At 41.4% G+C, this 23,283-nt stretch overlaps 1 protein-coding gene across 1 annotated transcript in view; it reads right to left on the reverse strand.

Moving 5' to 3' along the window:
- LOC132825556 (tudor domain-containing protein 7-like) overlaps window positions 1-23,283 on the reverse strand; it is a 110,235-nt gene that overhangs the window by 72,546 nt on the left and 14,406 nt on the right. The window contains exons 3-4 of the mRNA XM_060840937.1: window positions 21,369-21,516; window positions 14,767-14,983 (exon numbers count right to left, since the gene is read on the reverse strand). Of these exons, the coding sequence (XP_060696920.1) occupies window positions 14,767-14,983; window positions 21,369-21,516 (365 nt within the window). The remainder of the gene's footprint in view (window positions 1-14,766; window positions 14,984-21,368; window positions 21,517-23,283) is intronic.

Raw genomic sequence — 23,283 nt, forward strand, 5'->3', positions numbered from 1 at the left:
ATTGATAGGGTGAACGGTCATGGCCTTTTTCTCAGGATAAGTGTCTAAAGGTGAGAATTAAAATGAAGTTTTATTATCACATGTACTCAAGAAGTACAGTGAAAAGTTTACAATATCACCCCTCATGGTGCTAAAGTACCTAGGTACAAATCTTAGATACAAAAAAAAGAGAAATAAAGAAGGGAAAAGTTACATTATGGTTATTTAAGCTGAGAGGGGAAATATTTAAAAAGAACCTGAGAGGCAACTTTTTCCACACTATGGTATGTGTGTGAAACAAGCTGCCAGAGGGAGTGATGGAGGTGGGTACAATTCCAAATTTATACGGCATCTGGGTTGATGTACAAATAGGAAGGGTTTAGAGAAATATGGGATAAATGGGACTAGATTAATTTAGGATTTCTGTTTGACATGGACGAGTTGGATCAGAGTCTGTTTCCATGCTGTATAACTCTATGACCCTATTACCAGGTGAACTTGGAGGATAGCCTTTTCATTTGAGATTCATGGATGAGCACTCCCAAATCTGTTCTGTAGCTTTCCAGAGTCTTGGTCGAACTTAAATATCCAGGTTCTTAATTTTTCCAATCAAAATGCATCATCCCACATTTGCGCACACTAGATTCCATCTGCCAAGTGTCTGCCTACTCCTTAATCAGTCTACTGTATATGCCTCAGCAGACTGAGTCATCCTCACTGTTTGCCTTCCCTATTTTAGTGATCTGCAAATTTGGTTACAATACATTCACTTTCTTCATCCAAGTCATTAAATATATGATCCCAGTGATATGGCGCTAGGCTGCCGTCCTGAAAATGCCCCACCCCCTCCAAACACTGTCTTCTATTCACCAAATCTCAATCCATGCTAATTTACAGTACTACCTCCAACACCATCGGATCTTTTCTTATTAAGCATTCTGATGTGTGGCCACTAACCAAATGCATTTGAAAATCCAAATACATTTGAAAATCCAAATACATTACATTCACAAAGAATTCTAGTAAAGTTGTCAGACATGACTTTTCCTTCATCAAGTCATGTTGGTTCTGCTTGATCATATTATGCATTTCTAAAGTTCTGCTGTTACATTCTTTAAAACAGACTCTAACACTTTGCATTAACACATGTTAAACTCATGGTCTGTAGTAGCCGGTTTCATGTTTCCTTCTCTTGTAATTTCAAGAGTTTAGAAGAGTGAGAAGTGATCATGTTGAACCTTGCAAAATTCATGAAGGACTAGACAGAGTAAACACAAAGGACATAATCTTGGAAGGTGGGGGTGGATTAAGAGAGGTAAAAAGAGAGTCTAGTAACAATGAGCAAAGCCTCACAACCAAGGCAAGTCATTTAGGACAGTGATGAGAAAGAACTTCTTCACTCAGAGTTAATTAAGCTTTTCAATTCTCTACCACAGAGGGCTATGAAGGCTCAGTCATTGACTAAGTTAAATATCAAGGGATTTCTAGACCTTAATGGCATCAAGAGAAATAGGAATGGCACAAGAAAATGGCATTGTCATGGATGATTAGCAGAGCAGGCTTAAGGAGCTGAGTGGCCTACTCCTGCAATGTTTGTCTAGAATTTCAATGCTTCTTTTCAAGTTCATACGGATATGTCTCAAGGCATAGAATGTCCTCTCTCCCCTTGATGTTTTTCATGCAACTTTACAGCATAGAATGTACAGTATTTACCAGAAATTAGACATCTCATTCAAAAAGCAAATTATAAAGTCAGAGTACTTTGAGTACAGGGGTTGAGATATCATGTTGAGGTTGTACAGGACACTGATGAGGCCTTTTCTGAAGTACTGTGTGCCATTCTGGTTGCCTGTTACAGGAAGGATATTATTAAACTAGAGAATTCTAAAAAGATTCAGCAGAATGTCACTAGTAATAGAGAATTTGAGATATAAATAATAGACTGGAAAGGCTGGGATTTTATCCACTGGAGTATAGGTGGTTGAGGGGTGACCTTAATGAGGTTTTAAAAAAGTCATGAGGCACATAATGCAAATTAATAGGGTATTTTCACTCAGGTGGAGGAGTCCAAAACTAGGGGACATATTTTTAAGGTGAGGAACAAAAATTTTAAAAAGGCATGGGACAACTGTTTTTTAAGCTGACTAGGGTTTGTGTGTGCTTGAACTGCCAGAGAAAGTGGTGGATGCAGGTACAGGTACAACTTCTAAAAGACATTAAAATAAGAACATGAATGCAAAGAGTTTTGCAGAATATGGGCCAACTGCAGGCAGGTGGGCCTAGTGTAGTTGGTCAGCATGGACTGATTGGACAGATGGGTCTCTGTCCATGCTGTGTGACTCTATGGCTCTGACTCTAAAAGCCTGACATTAGTAGCAGGAAAATGCATGGATGCATTATGTATATACATGAAAGGGTTGAGAACTAGAGTATGACTGGGTTGATTCATCTCAATTTATCAAAGAGAAACTGTTTTGAGGATGTAACTAATCAATCAGTAACTGAGAATTAATAAAAGTTGAGTATTTGGAATTTTGGAAAGTCTTCAGGAATTTGTGACACGTTATTAACAGTCTGAAATATTAGTATGATATGAAGGCTGTGAAATTAATCTTTATTCTTTCATGGGAAATGGGTGTTCCTAGAAAGGTCTGTATCTCCCACTCATCACAAATTGCCATTCAACTGAGTAGTTTGCAAGGTCATTTCAGAAGCCAGTTAACAATCAACCCATCGCCATGGAGCTGGAATCAAATTTAGGACTGACCAAATAAAACTTCCTTAAAAGGCAGGAGAAAACCAGGCAGATGCTAACGGGAACTGCTCAGTTTCATAGTCATCACTACTTAAGACTAATCTTTAATTCCAGACTAATTAATGGAATTAAATTCCATCAATCATTTTTTTCCAATTTTGGACCTTCGTCTACAGGGAAATATTGCTACTGTGCCATACCACACACCCCCTCCCCTGACTTCAATGTCAGCTATGACTTGTTGGTCAAGTGCTGGAATGGTACTGAATCCAAATAATTCAGAAAAGATTGAGCCACAGCTGACAATTGTTGGATGAACAGAGTAGTAAATGGATCATTTTCAGCTGGCAGGCCAAAATTGACAGGGTATTGCAAAGATCAGGATGTGGGTCTTAGCTATTGACATGAATAGCCGTACTAATAATATGATAAGGGGTCCAAATTAAGACACATTCAAGTATGCTGATTATAGAATGTGAAATCAAGTTATGGGGATGAATAAAATATTTGGGAACAAATAAAAAAAAAGAAAAATCAAATAATCTGCTGTGAAGGGTCGAATAGAAAACTTTTTGTTAAAATGTAGAGACTGGAAAGTGTTATTTAGAGGTACCTGTCTTTTCTTATTCACAAATCACAATCAACATACAGATACAGTAAACAATTAGGCAAATGGTAAGGTTGGCTTTTAATAGTAGTGTGCCTACCTCTGAGCCAAAAGGCCTGGGTTTAAGTCTCCATCTGCTCCAAAGTCACGTCGTAACATTTCTCAACAGGTTGCTTTTAAAAAAAAACATCTTGCCACTATTCTATCGGACTTTGGTGAGATCTCATTTAGAAACTACATGCGATATCCAAGGGAGGAACTGTTTGCATAAGAGAATGCAGCAGATTGATTCCTGAGAATTTGGCCTGGGGAAGTGAGGGGTTGGTTTATGAGAAAATATTAGAGGGCTGGGGGTGGCAATGGCCAGAGACACAGATGATATTCTGGCGACCTGGATGAATCCCACCATGGCAAATGTGGAATCTGAATTCAATAACAACTCTAAAATTAAGAGTCTAATGATGACCAATTTTCAGAAAAAATCCATCTGTGACTCATGTTCTTTAAAGAAGCTGCCGCCCCTTACCCGGTGTGCCCTCCATACGATCCAGACTCTCAGCAATGTGATTAACTCTGAACTGCCCTCTGGGCAATTAAGGATGGGCAATAAACGCTGGCCTGGCCAGCTACACCCATAGTAGACTAAGTCTATATTCCTAGGGTTTTAAAACACGAGATGACAGAATCAAAATATATTTAAATTCTGATGGGCACTGTGAGTCAACCAACAGCATGTGGACTGCAGCTGTTCAAGAAGGCAGCTCACCAACACCTTCTCAAGGGCACCTGGGAAAAGGAATAAATGCTGGCCAGCTAGTGACGCTCACATTCCATGGGTGAATTTAATAAAATCACTGTGGCCAGATGGATTGTATCCCTGACTATTAAAGGAAGACAGTAGGAAATAAGGGATTAAAAATACGAGAACTGCAGATGCTGGAAATCAGAAACAAAATCAAAAAACAGGATTGCTGAAAAAACTCAGCAGGTCTGGAAGTCTCTTGGGGGGGGAAAATCAGAGTTCAAGTTTCGGGTCCTGAAATGTCAACTCAGGAACTCAAATGTCCCCAAAGAAATATCGAATGCTTTTAGGATCTTGTTCCAATTTTCATTCGATACGAATGCAGTACAAAAGGACTGGAGGTCAGCAACCATTGTATCACTGTTTGAAAAACATTAATGGGACAGACCAAAAATCTACCAGTCAGACTGATTTTGCTGGTGGGCAAATTATCAGAATCATTCTGACAGATATGATAAATGGTGATTTTGAAAAGAAATAATTAATCAGCAACAGTCTGCATGTTTTTGTGAAGGGAAGGTCTTACAAACTTAATTATTTTGAGAAAGGAACAAGGAAGACTGGTGAGGGCACTGCAGTGAATTTTGTCAACAGGAATTTTCCTATGACAGGTCCCACATGACAGACTGGTCAGAAAAGTAAAAGCTCCAGGGATTTGGAAACTTTGATTCAAAACTGTCTCAGTTACAGGAAACAATTGTAAACAAAGCATAATCTCATTACTCATACAACCTATTCTCATCAATAAATCATACCTTTGTTAGAAATGCAAATTAATTGCTATACCTGCATTTTAACATTCTGCAACTTACACACTAGGATACCCAGATCTCTGGCCCTAAGTTCTGCAACCTATCATTTAGATAATATGCTTATTTGAAAAATTTCTTCTGCTAAAATCAACAATTTCATACTTTTCCACATGGTACTCTATTTGCCAGATCTTTGTCCACACACAATTTATTTACATTCCTTTATCAGCATCCTTATTCCTCTTCCCAAGTCACTTCACTACCAATCTTCGTGTCATCTGCAAATTTAGCTACGACACCTTCAATCCCTTCATCCAAATCATTGATCTAAAATGTAAAGAATCCAATATCTTCTCTCTGTGGCATACCACTTGTGATATGCTGCCAACCTGAAGCGCCATATATTTCTATGCTCTGTTTCCTGTTAGCAGTGAATCTTCTATCCATGTCAAATGTTTCCTAATGCACCTTGGGCTTTTAATTTTTGCAATAACTTTTAATGTGGCAGCTTACCAATTGCTTTCTGGAAATGTAAATGCAACAGTTTTTCAGCAGCAGCAGCAGCAACTCGAAGGGCAGGAGCTTGGACCAGGGGCCTGCCAGAAGCGGTGAGTCACTGATTTGAGCTTTTATATTTGAAGTCAGAGAGCAGAGGTTTCTGGGAAAGGAGGGACTTCTTATTTTTTATTTCCGTCCAGCTATATAAGTCAGTGTTTTCTCAACCCGAGATCCTACCTTTGCAGGGCCTCCCACCGAACTGCCCCCTCTAACCTTAAAGACTAGGGACAAATCAGCTAAACGCCTCTTCTTTTTTACTTTGTGATAAGGGAACTAGCAGGAATGGCAGTGCAGGGAGAGCAATGTTCCTCCTGCATGATGTTTGAGATGAGGGACGCCATTAGTGTTCCAAGTACATCTGCAGGAAGAGCACCCAACTCTCGCTTCTCCAAGACTGTGTTAGGGAACTGGAGCAAGAGTTGGATGAACTTCAGATCATTTGGGAGGCAAAGGCTGTGATAGATAAGAGTTACAGGGAAGTGGTTACTCCTAAGCACAAAGGAGGGAAAAAAAAGTCAGTGGACAGATCCCCTGTGGTCATTCCCTTGAAAAACATGCATACTGTTTTGGATACTGTTGAGGGGGACAACTTCCCAGGGGTATGCAGTGGGGCCCAGGTCTCTGGCACAGAGCCTGCCCTTGTTGCGCAGAGGGGAGGGAAGGAAAGGAGGAGAGTGTTAGTCATTGGGGACTCAATAATTAGAGGCTCAGACAGAAGGTTTGTTGGGAACAAACGAGACTCACGGTTGGTGTGTTGCCTCCCAGGTACCAGGGTCTGTCATGTCTCGGATTGTATCTTTGAGGTCCTGAAGGGATAGGGTGACCAGCCTCAAGTCATGGTCCATGTAGGGACCAACGACATAGGTAGAAAGAGGGATAGGAATGTAAGGCAAGATTTCAGGGAGCTAGGGTGGAAGCTCGGAGCTACAACAGAGTTGTTATCTCTGGTTTGTTACCTATGCCACGTGATAGCGAGGCAAGGAATAGGGAGAGATATCAGCTAAACACGTGGCTGCAAGGATAGTGCAGGAGGGTGGGTTTCAGGTACTAGGATAATTGGGGCTCATTCTGGGTAAGGTGGGACCTGTACAAACAGGACGGTCTTCACTTGAAACAGAGGGGTACTAATATCGTGGGTGGGAAATTTGCTGGTGCTATTTGGGTGGGTTTAAACTAGCTAAGCAGGGGGATGGGAACCTGAGGTGTAGTTGCAGAGGACAGGAGGATGAGAATAGGGAGGATAGATACAGGATTTCAGGGTCACAGGAATGTGCTGGCAGACAGCAAACTGGTTTGAAGTGTGTCTACTTCAACGCCAGAAGTATCCGAAATAAGGTAGGAGAGCTTGCAGCATGGATAGGTACCTGGGACTTGGATGCTGTGGCCATTTCGGAGACATGGATAGAGCAGGGTGAGGAATGATGTTGCAGGTTCCAGGGTTTAGATCTTTCATGAAGAACAGGCAAGGTGGTAAGGCGTAGCCTTGTTAGTCAAGGATAGTATAACGGTGGCTTAGAGAACTTTTGACAAGGACTCATCTAGTGAGGTAGTGTGGGCTGAGATTAGAAACAGGAAGAGAGGTCATACTGCTTGGAGTTTTTTTTATAGGCCTCCGCAAAGTTCCAGGGAGGTGGAAGAGAGGATTGGCAAAATTATTCTGCGTAGGAGTGAAAGGAACTGGATTGCAAATGTGTTGCTGGAAAAGCACAGCAGGTCAGGCAGCATCCAAGGAGCAGGAGAATCGCCATTTCAGGCATGAGCCCTTCTTCAGGAATGGAACAGGGTGGTCATTACGGGGGACTTGAACTTCCCCAACATTGACTGGAAATGCTATAACTCTAGTACGTCGGATGGATCAGTTTTTGTCCAATGTGTACAGGATAGTTTCCTGACAGTATATAGAAGGGCCGACAAGAGGAGAGGCCACATTGGATCTGGTGCTTGGTAATGAACCAGATCAGCTGTTTGATTTAGTTGTGGGTGAACACTTTGGAGAGAGTGACCATAATCCCATTGTGTTTGGTTTAGCGATGGAAAGGGATAGGTACATGCCACAGGTCAAGAGTTATCAATGGGGCAAGGGGAATTATAATGTGATTAGGCAATAATTAGGATACATAGAACGGGGTGGCAAAATGCAGGGGATGCAGACAATGGAAATGTGGGGCTGGTTAAAGGAACAGATATTGTGTGTCCTTGATAGATACGTCCCTGCCAGGCAGGGAGGAAGGTAAGGGAACCGTGGTTTACTACAGAAATTGCATCTCTTGTTAAGCAGGAGGAGGCTTGTGTGTTGATGAGGTAAGATGGTTCAGATGAAGCGATGGAGAGTTACAGATCAGCTCAGAAGGATTTAAAGAGAGTTAAGAGGAGTAAAGAGGACACGAGGAGGCTTTAGCAAATAGAATAAAGGAGAACCCAAAAGCTTTCTATAGGTATATGAGGAATAAAAGAAAGACAAAGGTAGGAATAGGGCCAGCCAAAGACAGAAGTGGGAAGTTGAGTGCGGACCCTATGGAGAGGTGCTAAATGAACATTTCACATCAGTTTTCACTCAGGAAAAAGGAGAGTATTGTAGAGGAGAAGAATGAGGTCCAAGATATTAGATAAGAAAGGATTGAGATTAGTTATGAACAGGTATTATCAATTCGAGAAGGAGTGAAAGTAGACAAGTCTCCTGGGCTGGATGGGATTTATCCGAGGATTTTCTGGGAAGTTAGGGAGGAGATAGAGCCTTTGGCTTTGATTTTTGAGTCGTCATTGTCTACAGGTTCAATACCAGAGGACTGGAGGATTGCAAATGTTGTGCCCTTGTTCAAGAAGGACAGTAGAGATGACCCAGGTAATTATAGACCAGTGAGCCTTACTTCTGTTGTAGGAAAGGTTTTGGAAAATATTATATTTATATTGAAGATTTATAATCATCTAGTAAGCAACAACATGATTTCAGATAGTCAACATGGTTTCGTCAAGGACAGATCGTGTCTCACAAACCTGAGTTTTTTGAGAAGGTGACCAAGCATGTAAATGAGGGTAGTGCAGTTGACGTGGTATGCATGGACTTCAGTGAAGCCTGTGATAAATTTCCACATGGTAGGGTGTTGGAGAAAATGCAGAGGCATGGAATGGAGGGTGATTTAGCAGTTTGGATTAGAAACTGGTTTCCGAAAGAAGGCAGAGAGTGGTGCTCAACGGAAAGTATTCAGCCTGGAGTCTGGTTATGAATGGTCTGTTTTGGGACGACTACTGTTTGTCATTTTCATAAATGACTTAGACGCAGCCATAAGTGGATGGATTTGTAAATTTGCAGACTAAAGTCGGTGGAGTAGTGGACGGTATGGAAGAATGTTAGAGGTTGCAGGTGGACTTAGATAAACTGCAGAATTGGGCTGAGATGTGGCAAATGGAGTTCAATGCAGTTAATTGGAGAGGTGATGCACTTTGGGAAGAATAACAGGAAGGCAGAGAACTGGATCAATGGAAAGATTTTTGGTAGTGTGGATGTGCAGAGGGATCTTGGAGTCCATGCACATAGATCCCTGAAAGTTGCCACCCATGTTGATGGTCCTGTTAAGAAGGCATACGGTGTGTAAGGTTTCATTTGTAGAAGGATTAAGTTCCAGAGCCGCAATGTCATGCTGCAACTATACAAACGCTCGTGCGGCCACACTTGTAATATTGTGTACAGTTCTGGTCGCCATATTTTGGGAAGGATGTGGAAGCATTGGAAAAGGTGCACAGGAGATTTACCAGGATGTTGCCTGGTATGGAGGGAATGTCTTATGAGGAAAGGCTGAGACACGTGAGTCTGTTCTCATTGGTAAGGCAGCGGCAAAGTGGGGATTTGATAGAGACATACAAGACGATCAGAGGATTGGATAGGGTAGACAGTGAAAGTCTTTTTCTGAGGATGATGATGTCAGCTTGTACGAGGGGGCATAACTACAAATTGTGGGGAGATAGATTTAAGACAGACATCAGAGGCAGGTTCTTTACACAGAGACTGGTAAGGGCGTAGACTGCCCTACCTGCTAATGTAGTCAACTCAGCCACATTAGGGAGATTTAAACAATCCTTGGATAAGTACATGGATGATGATGGGACAGTGTGGGGGGTTAAGCTGAGAATAGGTCGGTCCAACATTGAGGGCCGAAGGGCCTGTTCTGCGCTGTATTATTCTAAATCCATTAGTTCCCCTTCATCTACAGCACAAATTACTTCTTCAAAGAACTTCAAAATATGAATTTCTTTGATATGTTGAGTCTACCCTATTGGCCTGAAATTATACAAATATCCTGTTGTAACATTTTTGAAAGGTGTTAAGCTAACTGCCTTGTCAATTCCTGCTTTCTGCCTCCTCTCTATGAATAAACATGTTGCATTCGCTATTTTCCAATCAACAAGTAACATTCCCTGAATGTCACGTTTTTTTGGAAAATTAAAACCAACACGTCAATTGTTTCACTGGCTACTTTTGTTTTTTACTCAGTACTCTATCCCTGTTAACTTGAATTTTCTTCAGTTTCTTCTAATTTCTTTTCATTCCTGGGATGCTATTTGTATATTGTAGAGAGAAGACTGATGCAAAATCTCTGTTCAATTCATCTGTCATCTCTTTATCTTGCATTACTCACTCCCAGACTCATTTTCTTATGGACACTAATTTTGTTAACTTTTGTTTTAAAGTTAGCTGGAATTTTTCCTGTTAATTTTTGGCTCACTTCTTTCCTCCTTATTAATTTTTTCAGTAATTCTTTTCTTTGAGTCTGATAGTATCTTTGACATTCTTAGTGAATCACAGATGGCGAGTCCATCCTTGAGAATTTTTGTTGGAGCATACCCGTTCTGCAATTCCTAGAATATCCCTTAACCTAATTTGCTAGCTCACTTCTGCCAGCTCTGCTTTCATGTCCTTATACTTCAAAATAATAATCTCTGACCCACAATTCTCTCCCTTAAATTGCATGTGAAATTCAATGACATCATGATCACTGCAGTACAGAGGCACTTTCACTCAGAGGTCAGTAATTAATCAATTCCTAAAGATTCAATGCATGAGACTCAACCAGAAAGCAAGCAATGTTAAAATGGGAAATGGCACTTTAAATGACAAGCAAGGACATAAAAAGGAACCAACTCTGAAGTGAAAAGAAATAAAAGAGGGTAAACTTAAAATGATAACACTCCAAACATTAAAATCTCAATTAAGATATGAGTTTAATTGACAGAAGCTGACAGTGTAACCACAATTTCAGAGGCCTAAAATGACAACAAACAGCTTGCCAACAGCTTTTTAAAGCATTATGATCAGGAGTTATTCTATGTGATTGTAGACTTTGTTGCAAGCTTGCTAATAACAAATGAGATCATAACTTAGTACCAACCCAAAGAAGCACGTTAAGATTAGGTTCCGAATGAGAGCATAAAACAATAACAACATGCTGTTATTCAAGATAGATGCTGTCCATCTGGGAGATGCTGAGCATTTTGCAATTTGATTCATTTAGCCACGTGACTATGTTGATCTATTCAAAAAGACTAACACGGAAGAACAAAATCTAACAGCATTAATACAATTTGCATTGAAATAGAAGGGCAAACAAAAAGGAATTGTATTCAGCATATTGTGTGATCAACAATCTTCATCATTGAAAACAGGTACAAACAAGTGTGTTGCTACAGTGGGACGGTTGCAGTCCACAATTGTGCCACCTATGTAATTAAAAAGACTAATCCAGCTAACAGCAAAAAGCTTTTAAATGGGTCATGCAAACTTTCGTGCACTTTAGCCAAAAAGTGATTCATGCCTACTATGCATATTTTTTAAAAAGCTGTTGGGCCAGATATGCAGTTACAACTGAATATTTGCTTAGGGTGGATTTAGTAGACAATTCCAATGGATTTAGTCAGATCATACTGGTTAAATACAAGCTCACACTGCTTATTGCCACACTGACCTCTGGGTTACACTACACTATTCAAAGCCTGTTCTTTCTACGAAATGCAATGCTGCACTCATGTGGAATGAGCTGCCAGATAAAGTGGTAGGTGCAGGTACAGTTACAACAATTAAAAGACATTTGGAGAGGTGCATGAATAGGAAAGGTTTAAAGGGATACGAGTCAAATGCAGGCATGTGGTCTAATTTAGTTTGGGAAACTTGGTCAGCATGGACGAATTGGAACAAAAGGTCGGTTTCCGTCCTGTTTGATTTTAACTCGTGTCAAGCAGGTGAGTTCAACATATTTACTTCAGTACTAGAGATTTTGCAAATTAATTTTCAGTGTAAAAGATCTTAATTTCAATAGAGCATCCATGAGTTTTTGAAGCTTATCCACTTCCAGATAGAATATTCTCCCAGTAACAAACAGTAATTCATCTCAAATATAAACTACATTCAACAGCCATTAAATTTATAACTTAAAGCCTATTTGGTTCCCATGAAGTTAAGGCTACACTGCCTTATAAAGTTGATATCGCTGATTTGCATCCAAACTTCAAAAACTGAATATGCTGATACCTTTTCTAATAAAAAACTATTAATCTCCGTTTTAGAACTCAATTGATAGAGATGTGAACTGCTATTCATAGAAGAGACTTCGAACTTACACTACACTTGGTGTGAATAAATGTTTCTGAATTTTATTCCTGACAGCCCAACAATTCAATCCAGGTCTATATCCTTTATTCATAGACTCCTCAAGCCAGTGAAAATAGTTCCAAAATGGTCTAGCTTATTTGTTGTACTAGTCATCTTAAAACCTTCAATCAAATCATCTTTAACATTCTAAGTTTCAAGAGTACAATTCAAGTTTCTATAATCTGTCTTCATAATTTAGTCTATCAAGTCCAGATATCATTTTGATAAATTAGGGTGAGGCAGTGGTGTTAATGGCGATGTAAATCTTGAAATTAAAAGCTGGCCAAATGGCAATCATGGTCAGCCGCCGTTGATCATCATACCTCAGAGTCATAGAGTCGTCGAGATGTACAGCATGGAAATAGACCCTTTGGTCCAACCCATCCATGCCGACCAGATATCCCAACCCAATCTAGTCCCACCTGCCAGCACCTGACCCATATCCCCTCCACCACATCCTCTGGCAACTCATTCCATACACGTACCACCCTCTGCATGAAAAAGTTGCCCCATAGGTCTCTTTTATATCTTTACCCTCTCACCATAAACCTACACCCTCTAGTTCTGGACTCCCCGACCCCAGGGAAAAGACTTAGCCTATTTATCCTATCCAAGCCCCTCATGATTTTGTAAACCTCTGAGGTCACCCCTCAGCTACGGGGAAAACAGCCCCAGCCTTTTCAGCCTCTCCCTATAACTCAAATCCTCCAACCCTGGCAACATCCTTGCAAATCTTTTCTGAACCCTTTCAAGATTCACAACATCTTTCCAATAAAAAGACCAGAATTGCACGTAATATTCCAACAGCGGCCTAACCAATGTCCTGTACAGCTGCAACATGACCTCACAACTCCTGTACTCAATACTCTGACCAATAAAGGAAAGCATACCAAACGCCTCCTTCACTATCCTATCTACCTGCGACTCCACTTTCAAGGAGCTATGAACCTGCACTCCAAGGTCTCTTTGTTCAGCAACACTCCCTAGTACCTTACCATTTAGTGTATAAGTCCTGCTAAGATTTACTTTCCCAAAATGCAGCACCTCGCATTTATCTGAAATAAACTCCATCTGCCACTTGTCAGCCCTTGGCCCATCTGGTCCAGATCCTGTTGTAATCTGAGGTAACCCTCTTCGCTGTCCACTACGCCTCCAAGTTTGGTGTCATCTGCAAACTTACTAACTGTACCTCTTATGCTCACATCCAAATCATTTATACAAATGATGAAAGGTTGTGAACCCAGCACCGATCCTTGTGGCACTCCACTGGTCACAGGCCTCCAGTCTGAAAAGCAACCCTCCATCACCACCCTCTGTCTTCTACCTTTGAACCAGTTCCATATTCAAATGGCTAGTTCTCTCTGTATTCTGTAAGATCTAACACTGCTAATCAGTCTCCCATGGGGTACCTCATTCCATGCCTTACTGAAGTTCATATAGATCACGTCCACCATTCTGCCCTCATCAAGCCTCTTTCTGACTTCAAAAAATTCAATCAACTATATGAGACATGATTTCCCATGCTCAAAGTCATGTTGACTATCTCTAATCAGTCTCTGCCTTTCCAAATACATGCACACCCTGTCCATCAGGATTCCCTCCAACAACTTGCCCACCACCGAGGTGAGGCTTACCGGTCTATAGTTCCCTGGTTTGTCTTGACCGCCTTTCTTAAACAGTGGCACCACGTTAGTCAACCTCCAGACTTCCGTCACTTCACCTGTGGCTATTGATGATACAAATATCTCAGCAAAGGCCCCAGTAATGACTTCCCTCGCTTCCCACAGAGTTCTAAGGTACACCTGGTCAGGTCCTGGGGATTTATCCACTTTTATGCATTTCAAGACATCCAGCACTTCTTCCTCTGTAATATGGACATTTTTTCAAGATGACACCATCTATTTCCCTACATTCTATATCTTTCATGTTCTTTTCCACAGTAAACATTGATGCAAAATACTCGTTTAGTATCTCCCTCATCGCCTGCGGTTCTATACAAAGGCTGCCTTGCTGATCTTTGAGGGTCCCATTCTCTCCCTAGTTACCCTTTTGTCCTTAATGTATTTTAAAAACCCTTTGGATTCTCCTTAACTCTATTTGCCAAAGCTACCTCTGTCCCCTGTTTGCCCTCCTGACTTCCCTCTCAAGCATACTCCTACTGCCTTTACACTCGAAGGATTCATTCGATCTACCCTGTCTATATCTGACAGATATTTCCTTCTTTTTCTTAACCAAACTCTCAATGTCCTTAGTCATCCAGCATACCCTCCACCTACCAGTCGTTCCTTTCACCCTAAAGAAACATACTTTCTCTGGACTCTTGATGTTTCATTTCTGAAGGCTTCCCATTTTCCAGCCATTCATTTACCTGTGAACATCTGCCCCCAGTCAGCTTTTGAAAATTCTTGCCTAATATCGTCAAAATTAGCTTTCCTCCAATTTAGAACTTCAATTGTTAGATCTGGTCTATCCTTTTCCATCATTATTTTAAAACTAATCAAATTATGGTCTTAGAGCCATAGAGGTTAGAGGTTAATTGGGTCCTGCTGTTCAAACTTTCACAAGTTACAATCTACCAAGCTAAATGGTTAGCTGTTCAATACAAGACATTCCGCTGTTTAATACACGTGATCTTCCCTTTAACTCTTAATGAATGATGATATTAAACATTACCTATTGATGGTAACAGGCAGAGGTTTATGAATTGAAGCATCCTTCAGCACACCAGCAATTGGAACATGTATTTTAGAATCTGAAAGCACATCTCTTCCCAAACCAGGTTTTGCTCCTTGCACACTTCCTTTTCCTCTTGTAGGCATTGGAGTCCTGCGGCTTCCTTTGCCTGGCTGGTCAGTACACTCCGGTTGCCTTAAAGTTGCTTTAGGTTTGCCTGTAGGAAGGAAGGCGACATGTCTGTATTAATGCAAAGACAATTGTTTTTTGCTAAACCATAAGGAGAAATGGTGATCGCCAACTGATCAATAAAGCAAATTAAAGAGCAAATACATTTCAATGTTTGGTCAGAAGGAGATTACAAACTGCTTGAATCGTGATAGACTCAATGTGTTTCCCAATGTAACTAAGGTCACAAAGAAACAGCCAGATCAAATCGATGAACAGTAACTTCAAAGCAAAAAGCTATTTTTCCCTTGCCTCCCATTATTCCAGAGACAGATTAACACCACGCTGACAATGCATAAAATTTGGCAATCATTTGAGTCAACATTCCCCACACAATTGTGAGAACAAAGCCAAAACACATGAATATGGTTTGCGAAAGATGCTTGCAAATCAATACATGAGCACTTCGCAAGTATGGTAACACATTCTAATTTGTCTCTCATTTATCACAAATGTTATTCATTTACTCCAGAAAAAGATAAGATCTGTCAAAATGCCTTTTATTCTTGCATTATATCTACATTAATTTGAATTTAAACGTAAACATTATTTTGCCTTGAAGAACCTGCCTACTGCTTTCCGCATCCTCTAAGTCCAGTGTCAGAAGCAGAGATTTGGAGGGTGATTCAAACCACTAAACATCAGCCAATTCCTGATTGCAAACCAGAAACCCAATACAAACCCACTTATCGGGAAAACCTTCATCTACATTGTATACCACGGTATGAACATTGAGATGCACTATGCAGGAATTACATCCAAACAGTCATAGGACATCGGGTGGCATGGTGGTTCAGTGGTTACCACTGCTGTCTCTTAGCACAAGGACTCATGTTCAATTCCATCTTCACAAGACTGTGCAGAAGCCGCCCAGTGTCTTTGCGGGTTTTTTTCAAGGTGCTCTGATCTTCTCCCACAACTATGCGTAGGCCGGGTGGATTAGCCATGGGAAACGTAGGGTTACAGGGATAGAGCAGTCGTGGGTGGGTCTAAGTGGGATACTCTTTGGAGGATTGTTGTGAACTCAATGGGCCTGCTTTCACACAGTAGGGATTCTACGATTTATGTTTTAATAATGTTTTAAAGGCAGGTTATGGAAGTAACAACGAATACAAGATGATAAATAAACAGCTCAGTGCCTTAAATTCAATTAGACGTTCACAGATTACCAGTGAGATTTTTACAGGTAAAAGATTTATGAATGGTATTGTTTGACTGCTAGTAATCTTCACCCACAAGTGTTTGATTAGATTAGATTCCCTACAGTATGGAAATTGGCCCTTCTGCCCATCAAGTGCACACCAACCCTCCAAAGAGCAACCCACCCAGACCCATTCCCCTATATTTACCCCTAACTAACACATGTCACGCCATGGGCAATTTAGCATGGCCAATCCATCTGACCTGCACATCTTTGGATTGTGGCAGAAAACTGGAGCAGCCAGAGGAAACCCATGAAGACATGGGGAGAACGTGCAAACTCCACACAGATAGTCACCCAAGGTGGGAATCGAACCTGGGTCCCTGGCATTGTGAGCAGCAGTGCTAACCACTGAGCTGCTGTGTTAAAACCCAGCAACAGACAAAAAAAAACTCATGCATTTATGTGGTGCTTTTAACATCTTTAGAACAACTCAATGAAGTTACTTTATAACATAGGCAAATACTGGAGCTCAGTTACGCACTGTAACAAATGGTTAAAATTTACTCCCATTTATTCTGTTTAAAGAACATGGCCAGGATATTTGAAGAAACCCTCCTGCTACTCTGGATCTTTGCAAATGATTTCTTAGTCCAACTAAATAGATTAAAATATGGGAGTAATCTGCCATATATCCTTGAATATAAATCTTGAGCATATAAGAATCGAAGGACGCAAATATACCAGCACATAAGTTTGGCAAAATAATTTGATCTACCCCTTGTACAGACAAATTAAGCTGAATTTTTCTTTGCACAAACAATTCTCACTGACATTCAAAAGAACACAGACTCCTAGTTCCATAGGAAGCAACACAGTGTGCAAGAAATTAACCTGCATAATTGCCCGAAATGTCAATTTCGCTGCACTTTGGATGCTGCCTGAACTGCTGTGCTCTTCCAACACCATTAATCCAGAATCTGGTTTCCAGCATCTGCAGTCATTGTTTTTACCTGCATACAAACTTGAGCAGCCAAAAACAATTCTGATCCTATCATTTTCATTAGAACTGTAATGGACCTCCAAAGAAATTTATGTCAAAGCTAAACAGGACAATAAAATGCTTATTTTTATTCAAATAAAAGCTACTTTCGAAGTGAAGGACTGGGCAAAACATTTTTCAAGCAACTCATTGAATCATGAAAAATCCATTACATTTATTGACTAAATCCCTGAAGCCAAAATGAAGAACTTCAAGATGATCCCAAAAGAGGATTCCACCAAGAGGATCACTTGGCAAACTAGAAGGGCAAATCAGGGTTGAGGTCAGTCAACTGTGAATTAAAGCCAAGTGCCCAATAGCATGTTCATCTCTCCAACCTCTTGGAAGTATGGCATCTTACAATACAGTGCACACATTTTTGGCATTCATTAAAAGGAATACTTTGAATAACCAAATCAAGAAAAGTAGTTTTAAGGATTGCTTGAAATAAGAGACATCTGACAATAATGTTCATATGCAAGCAACAACTGTGAAGGGAGGAAAAAGTAACTTGCGTCTTTCTTACCACCAGATGAAAGAAAGACAGGAAAGTAATTAACTCATTCCATACACTGCAAATTTCAAGTTACCTGTATCGCAAACATTAAACGATAGGTGAAGTTTTCCTGAATTGCCTGGCCTTCAAATGTACTTCAAACTAAAAGGGTCCTCATCAGCTTTGAGAGAGCTGTATCATTGGTCAGACCATATCATACATGCAGAATTTGCTTTACATTGTGGCTTATAAATCTGCATTGCCATCATGACATGTCTTGACAAACCCACACTAAACACTATGGTGGCTCAGTAGTTGGAACTGCTGCCTCACAGCACCAGGGTCCCATGTTCAATTCAAGCCTTGGGTGACTGTCTGTATGGAGTTTGCACATTCTCCCATGTTTGAGTGGGTTTCCTCCAGTTTCCTCCCTCAGTCCAAAGATGTGCAGGTCAGGTGAATTGGCTATATTAAATTATCCATAGAGTTAGGTGTATTAGACAGAGGGGGATGGGTTGCTCATTGGACCGAAGGGCCTGTTTCCACACTGCAGGAAATCTAATCTAATCTAAACTTGGGCTTTGTGGTGCAACTGAAAATGTGTTGCTGGTTAAAGCACAGCAGGTTAGGCAGCATCCAAGGAACAGGAAATTCGACGTTTCGGGCCAGAGCCCTTCATCAGGCTTATGCCCGAAACGTTGAATTTCCTGTTCCTTGGATGCTGCCTAACCTGCTGTGCTTTAACCAGCAACACATTTTCAGCTCTGATCTCCAGCATCTGCAGACCTCATTTTTTTACCCTATGTGGTGCAACACTGCCTCCCAGGAATAGATATTCATAACCTTGCATCTTTTAGACGGTAGGTGATTGGTGAGTAGAAATGACTTCGTTTTGACACGAGTCACTGGATAACGCTTCCAAGTAATTCCCCTTCAAAATTTCAGATCCAAATATTGATTCAGTTGCTCACATGAATAATTCAGCAGTCAGAATTCTAACCTCACAATTGAGTGTTTGTTTTTATTTATGACTGGAACAATTTTTATTGCTCATCTCTAATTATCCTCAAGATGGTGGCGAGTCATTTTCTTGAACCAGTATAGTCCACTTGGGGTACATAGACAGACAATGGCGTTAGAGAGGAGTTCCAGGATCTTGACACAGTAACACTGAAGGAACACTGATCGATTTCCAAGGCAGAATGGCTCAAGTGGAACGTATAAGTGATAATAGCTGCTGCCTTCCAGATGGAAGTAGTCATGAGTTTTTTTTTGGGGGGGGGGGTCACTGTCTTAGAGAATTTCTGCAGTGCATCGTGTTGATGGTACACACAGTTGCAACAGTCTGCTGAAGGGGAAGGGAATGAACATTTCTGCATGCGGTGCCAATCAAATGAGCTGCTTTGCCTTAGATAGTGTCAAGTTTCTTCAGTAATACTGGAGCTGTATTCATCCAGGCAACTGGGGAGCACTCCATCACCTGAATTGTGCCTTGAAGATGGGACAGCCTTTGGTCAGTCAGGAGGTTAGTTACACACTACAGTCCAACACCAGCATCTCCAAATCATGACTACAGACGAGTTACACTCTGCAGGATTCTTAGCTTCTGACCGGAGCTTGCAGTCACAGTATTTATATGCCTAGTCCAATTCAGCTCCTGGCCCATTGTAACCTCCTGGATGTTGATACTGGAGTGTTCAGTTATCAAAATGCCACTGAATGCAATGGGGCACAGGTTATATTTTCCCATGGCCCTTGTATAGAGTAAATGGTTACAAGGCAAGCACCTATTACATGGAGTTCTATAGAGTACTGTTAAGATCCCAAAAGTGAAGCAGTTAGGTTGCTACATACTGCTCACAAAGAAGAAACTGTGCACAATCTTGAAGATGACTAAGGCTCATCACTTGTCCCCTAGACTTCCAACTGTTGTGGTGATGCATGCTGCATCTCGAGCTGCTGCACTTCATCAGAAATGCATTATGACGTGATTTACAAAATTCTACAGTATAAATCTTAACTTTTTTATTCATTTGTGGTATGTGGGCATCACTGGCTCACCCATTTTTATTGCTAATCTCCAGTTGCCTTTGAGAACGTCGTAGTCAGCTGCCTTCTTGAACCATTTCTGATTCTAAGGTGCGATTCTGAGAGCATGGCTATGTCAGGTAGCTGTTTGACCAGTGCATGAGACAGCTCTCCCAATTTTGGCACTACTTCCTAGATGTTAATAGGAATGACGTTGCCGGACTGACAGGGCTGTTTCTGCTGTTGTTTTTTCTGCTGCCAGGTGATCCATTCAGTCTCATTTCTTTGAGACTTTGTAGCGATTGATCCAACTGAATGGCTTGCTCAGAGTCAACCACATTGCTGTGGGTCTGGAGACACATACAGGCCAGACTCTCTAAGGGTGACAGATGTCCTTCAGAGAAGGATATCAATGAACCAGATGGGTTTTTCCAACAATCGATGATGATTTCATGGTCATCAGTAGGTTATTAATTCCAGTTTTTTTCAAAATTGATTTCAAATTCCATCATCGGCCGTGGCAGGATTCAAACCCCATTCTCCAGAACATTAGCTGAGTTTCTAGATTAATTGTCTCACGATAATACCACCAGGCCAATGCCTTCCCATACCTATGCTTCCATACACCTTAAAATGCCTTTCAACACAAAAATGAAATAGCTTTGCAAACATAGAACACTTTGGAAGGAGACCAGAATTGCACGCAATATTCCAACAGTGGCCTAACCAATGTCCTGTACAGCTGCAACATGACCTCCCAACTCCTGTACTCAACACTCCGACCAATAAAGGAGAGCATACCAAACGCCTTCTTCACTCTCCTATCTATTTGCGACTCCACTTTCAAGGAGTGTGAACCTGCACTCCAAGGTCTCTTTGTTCAGCAACACTCCCCAGGACATTACCATTAGTGTATAAGTCCTGCTGAGATTTACTTGCCCAAAATGCAGCACCTCGTATTTATTTGAATTATACTCCATCTGCCACTCTTCAGCCCATTGGACCATCTGATCAAGATCCTGTTGTATTCTGAGGTAACCTTCTTCACTGTACACTACACCTCCAAGTTTGGTGTCATCTACAAACTTACTAACTGTACCTCTTATGCTCACATCCAAATCATTTATCTAAGTGACAAAAAGTAGAGGGCCCAGCACTGATCCTTGTGGCACTTCACTGGTTACAGGCTTCCAGTCTGAAAAACAACCCTCCACCACCACCCTCTGTCTTCTACCTGAGCCAGTTCTGTAACCAAATGGCTAGTTCTCCCTGTATTCCATGGGATCTAACCTTGCTAACCAGTCTACCACAGGGAACCTTGTTCAGATAACCAAAGTTCAGAACAAAAGTAATCACACAACACTGGATAAGTGTTAAATCATGGTCTTGACACAAATTCCCAAATGCAACTTATGTTTGTAAAGTACTGTGTGAATGATCGACAGCACACAATGGATGCTCTGCCTCAAATCAGTTTCCAGGTGTTTATAGCCACAATCGCAACCCCAGATTGCAGGCGTTAACCTGAAACCTGCTGTAAAGGAGCATCAGATGAACTTAGCATTTTGAAACCGTTCAAAATTCAGCTTCAGCAAAGTTTACACATCATTTTTCTCCCCAGAAGGATTCACTTTCCAAACAGCTGATAAAGGTTGAGAGTGACTTACCAACTTGGATGGCTGGCAAAACACGCTTTAATCGCACTTGGGAATTGACCAATGTTTGTCCACCATGCCTTTTCTTGGGACTTCGCTGACGGGCCACCAGTTTAGCAATGTGTGCAATCTCACTGTTTACAGCAGCAAAACAAACAGTCTATGGATTAAACAAGAAAAAAATAAGCAAATTTCTGGAATAAAATTACATTCTTATACAAATTATATTGATGATTTCAAAAGCAACACCTAAAGTTTATATGTGCTTTCTGGAACTAAAAGAAAAGCCTTTTTTATCGTGTGGCATCAGAATGTGCATTTATGTCAGCTCCCTACATCATCACATTAAAAAACCTAACATGAGAAGCTGGCGCTGGATAGGCCAGTTGAACCTGCTTTACCATTCAAGAATTATGTTTGATCTGGATTTCAATTCCACCTTCTCAAATCTTCCCATGCCTGTTTGTACCCAAAACGTAATCAACTTTGCCTCAAAAATACTGCTCGACAGGCAAATCACACCAGACAAAGTTCATCAGGTAGCAGAATAAACTGCATAAGTGTTACATCCACAGATTAGGTGGGGGGGTGTCAAGAGGGCGGTGCTGAACCCCAACCCCCTCTTGATCTGCAATCTTCATGAGCTCTCCGCCCCCACCCCCTCTCCAGCCTATCACCCTCACCTCCTTCCACCTATCATATTCCCTGCACCCCACCCCACCCCCCAAAATTCCCTCCCCCCTATCGTTTATCTCAGCCCGCTTGGCACACCAGCCTCATTCCTGAAGAAGGGCTTATGCCTGAAATGTCAATTCTCCTGCTCCTGGGATGCTGCCTGGCCTGCTGTGTTTTTCCAGCACCACACTTTTCATGCCCATTTATTTCCAAAGAACAAAACCACACAGGAATAGGTCCTTCGGTTCTCTGAGCCTGTGCCAACACATTTTGCCCTTCCATACTAAAACTATCTTCATTTACAGGATCCTTATCCCTCTCTTTCCTTTCTAGTCAGATATTTGTCCAGGTGTTTGTTGAATGTTGCTCGTGTCTGCTTCCACTACCTCCTCTGGCAGCAGCACGTCCCAGGAACTCTCCATTCTGTGTGTGAAAAACTTGCCTCAAAGATCCCTTTTGAAAGTCCATCCCCAGTTATTGACCTCTCCACCCTGAGAAAAAGCCTCATAGTTCACACTCTATCCATGCCATTCACAATCTTATAAACTTGTATCAGGTCACCCTTCAACCTCCTGCATTCCAGTGAAAACAAACCCATTCGATCCATCTTTTCTTCACAGCTAAAATCCCTCATACTAGCCAAGATCCTGGTAAAGCTGAAAATGTGTTGCTGGAAAAGCGCAGGTCAGGCAGCATCCAAGCAACAGGAGATTCGACGTTTCGGGCATAAGCCCTGCTTCAGGAATTATGCGCGAAACGTCGAATCTCCTGTTCCTTGGATGCTGCCTGACCTGCTGCGCTTTTCCAGCAGCACTTTTTCAGCTCTGATCTCCAGCATCTGCAGATCTCACTTTCTCCTTGAAGATCCTGGTAAACCTTTGCTGTACCCTCTCCAAAGCATCCACATCCTTCTAGTAGTGTGGTGACCACAACTGTATGCAAATATTCCAAGCTTGGCAAAACTGAAGTTCTATAAAGCCACAGCATAACTTGCCTATCCTTATACTCAATGCCCCTTCCAATGAAGGCAAACATGGTATAGGCCTTTTTTACTATCTTATCTACCTGTGCTGTCACCTTCAGTGATCTGTGGACCACACACCCAGATCCCTCTGCATGTCAATGTTCCCCAGGGTTCTGGCATTCAGTATATAATTTCCACCTGTGCTTGACCCCCCCAAAATGCATCACTCTCACTTGTCCGGGTTAACCACCATCTGCCGTTTTCCTGCCCATGCTTCCAACTGATCTA

The sequence above is a fragment of the Hemiscyllium ocellatum genome, chromosome 2, assembly GCF_020745735.1.
Source record: "Hemiscyllium ocellatum isolate sHemOce1 chromosome 2, sHemOce1.pat.X.cur, whole genome shotgun sequence".
Classification (NCBI taxonomy): Eukaryota; Metazoa; Chordata; class Chondrichthyes; order Orectolobiformes; family Hemiscylliidae; genus Hemiscyllium; species Hemiscyllium ocellatum.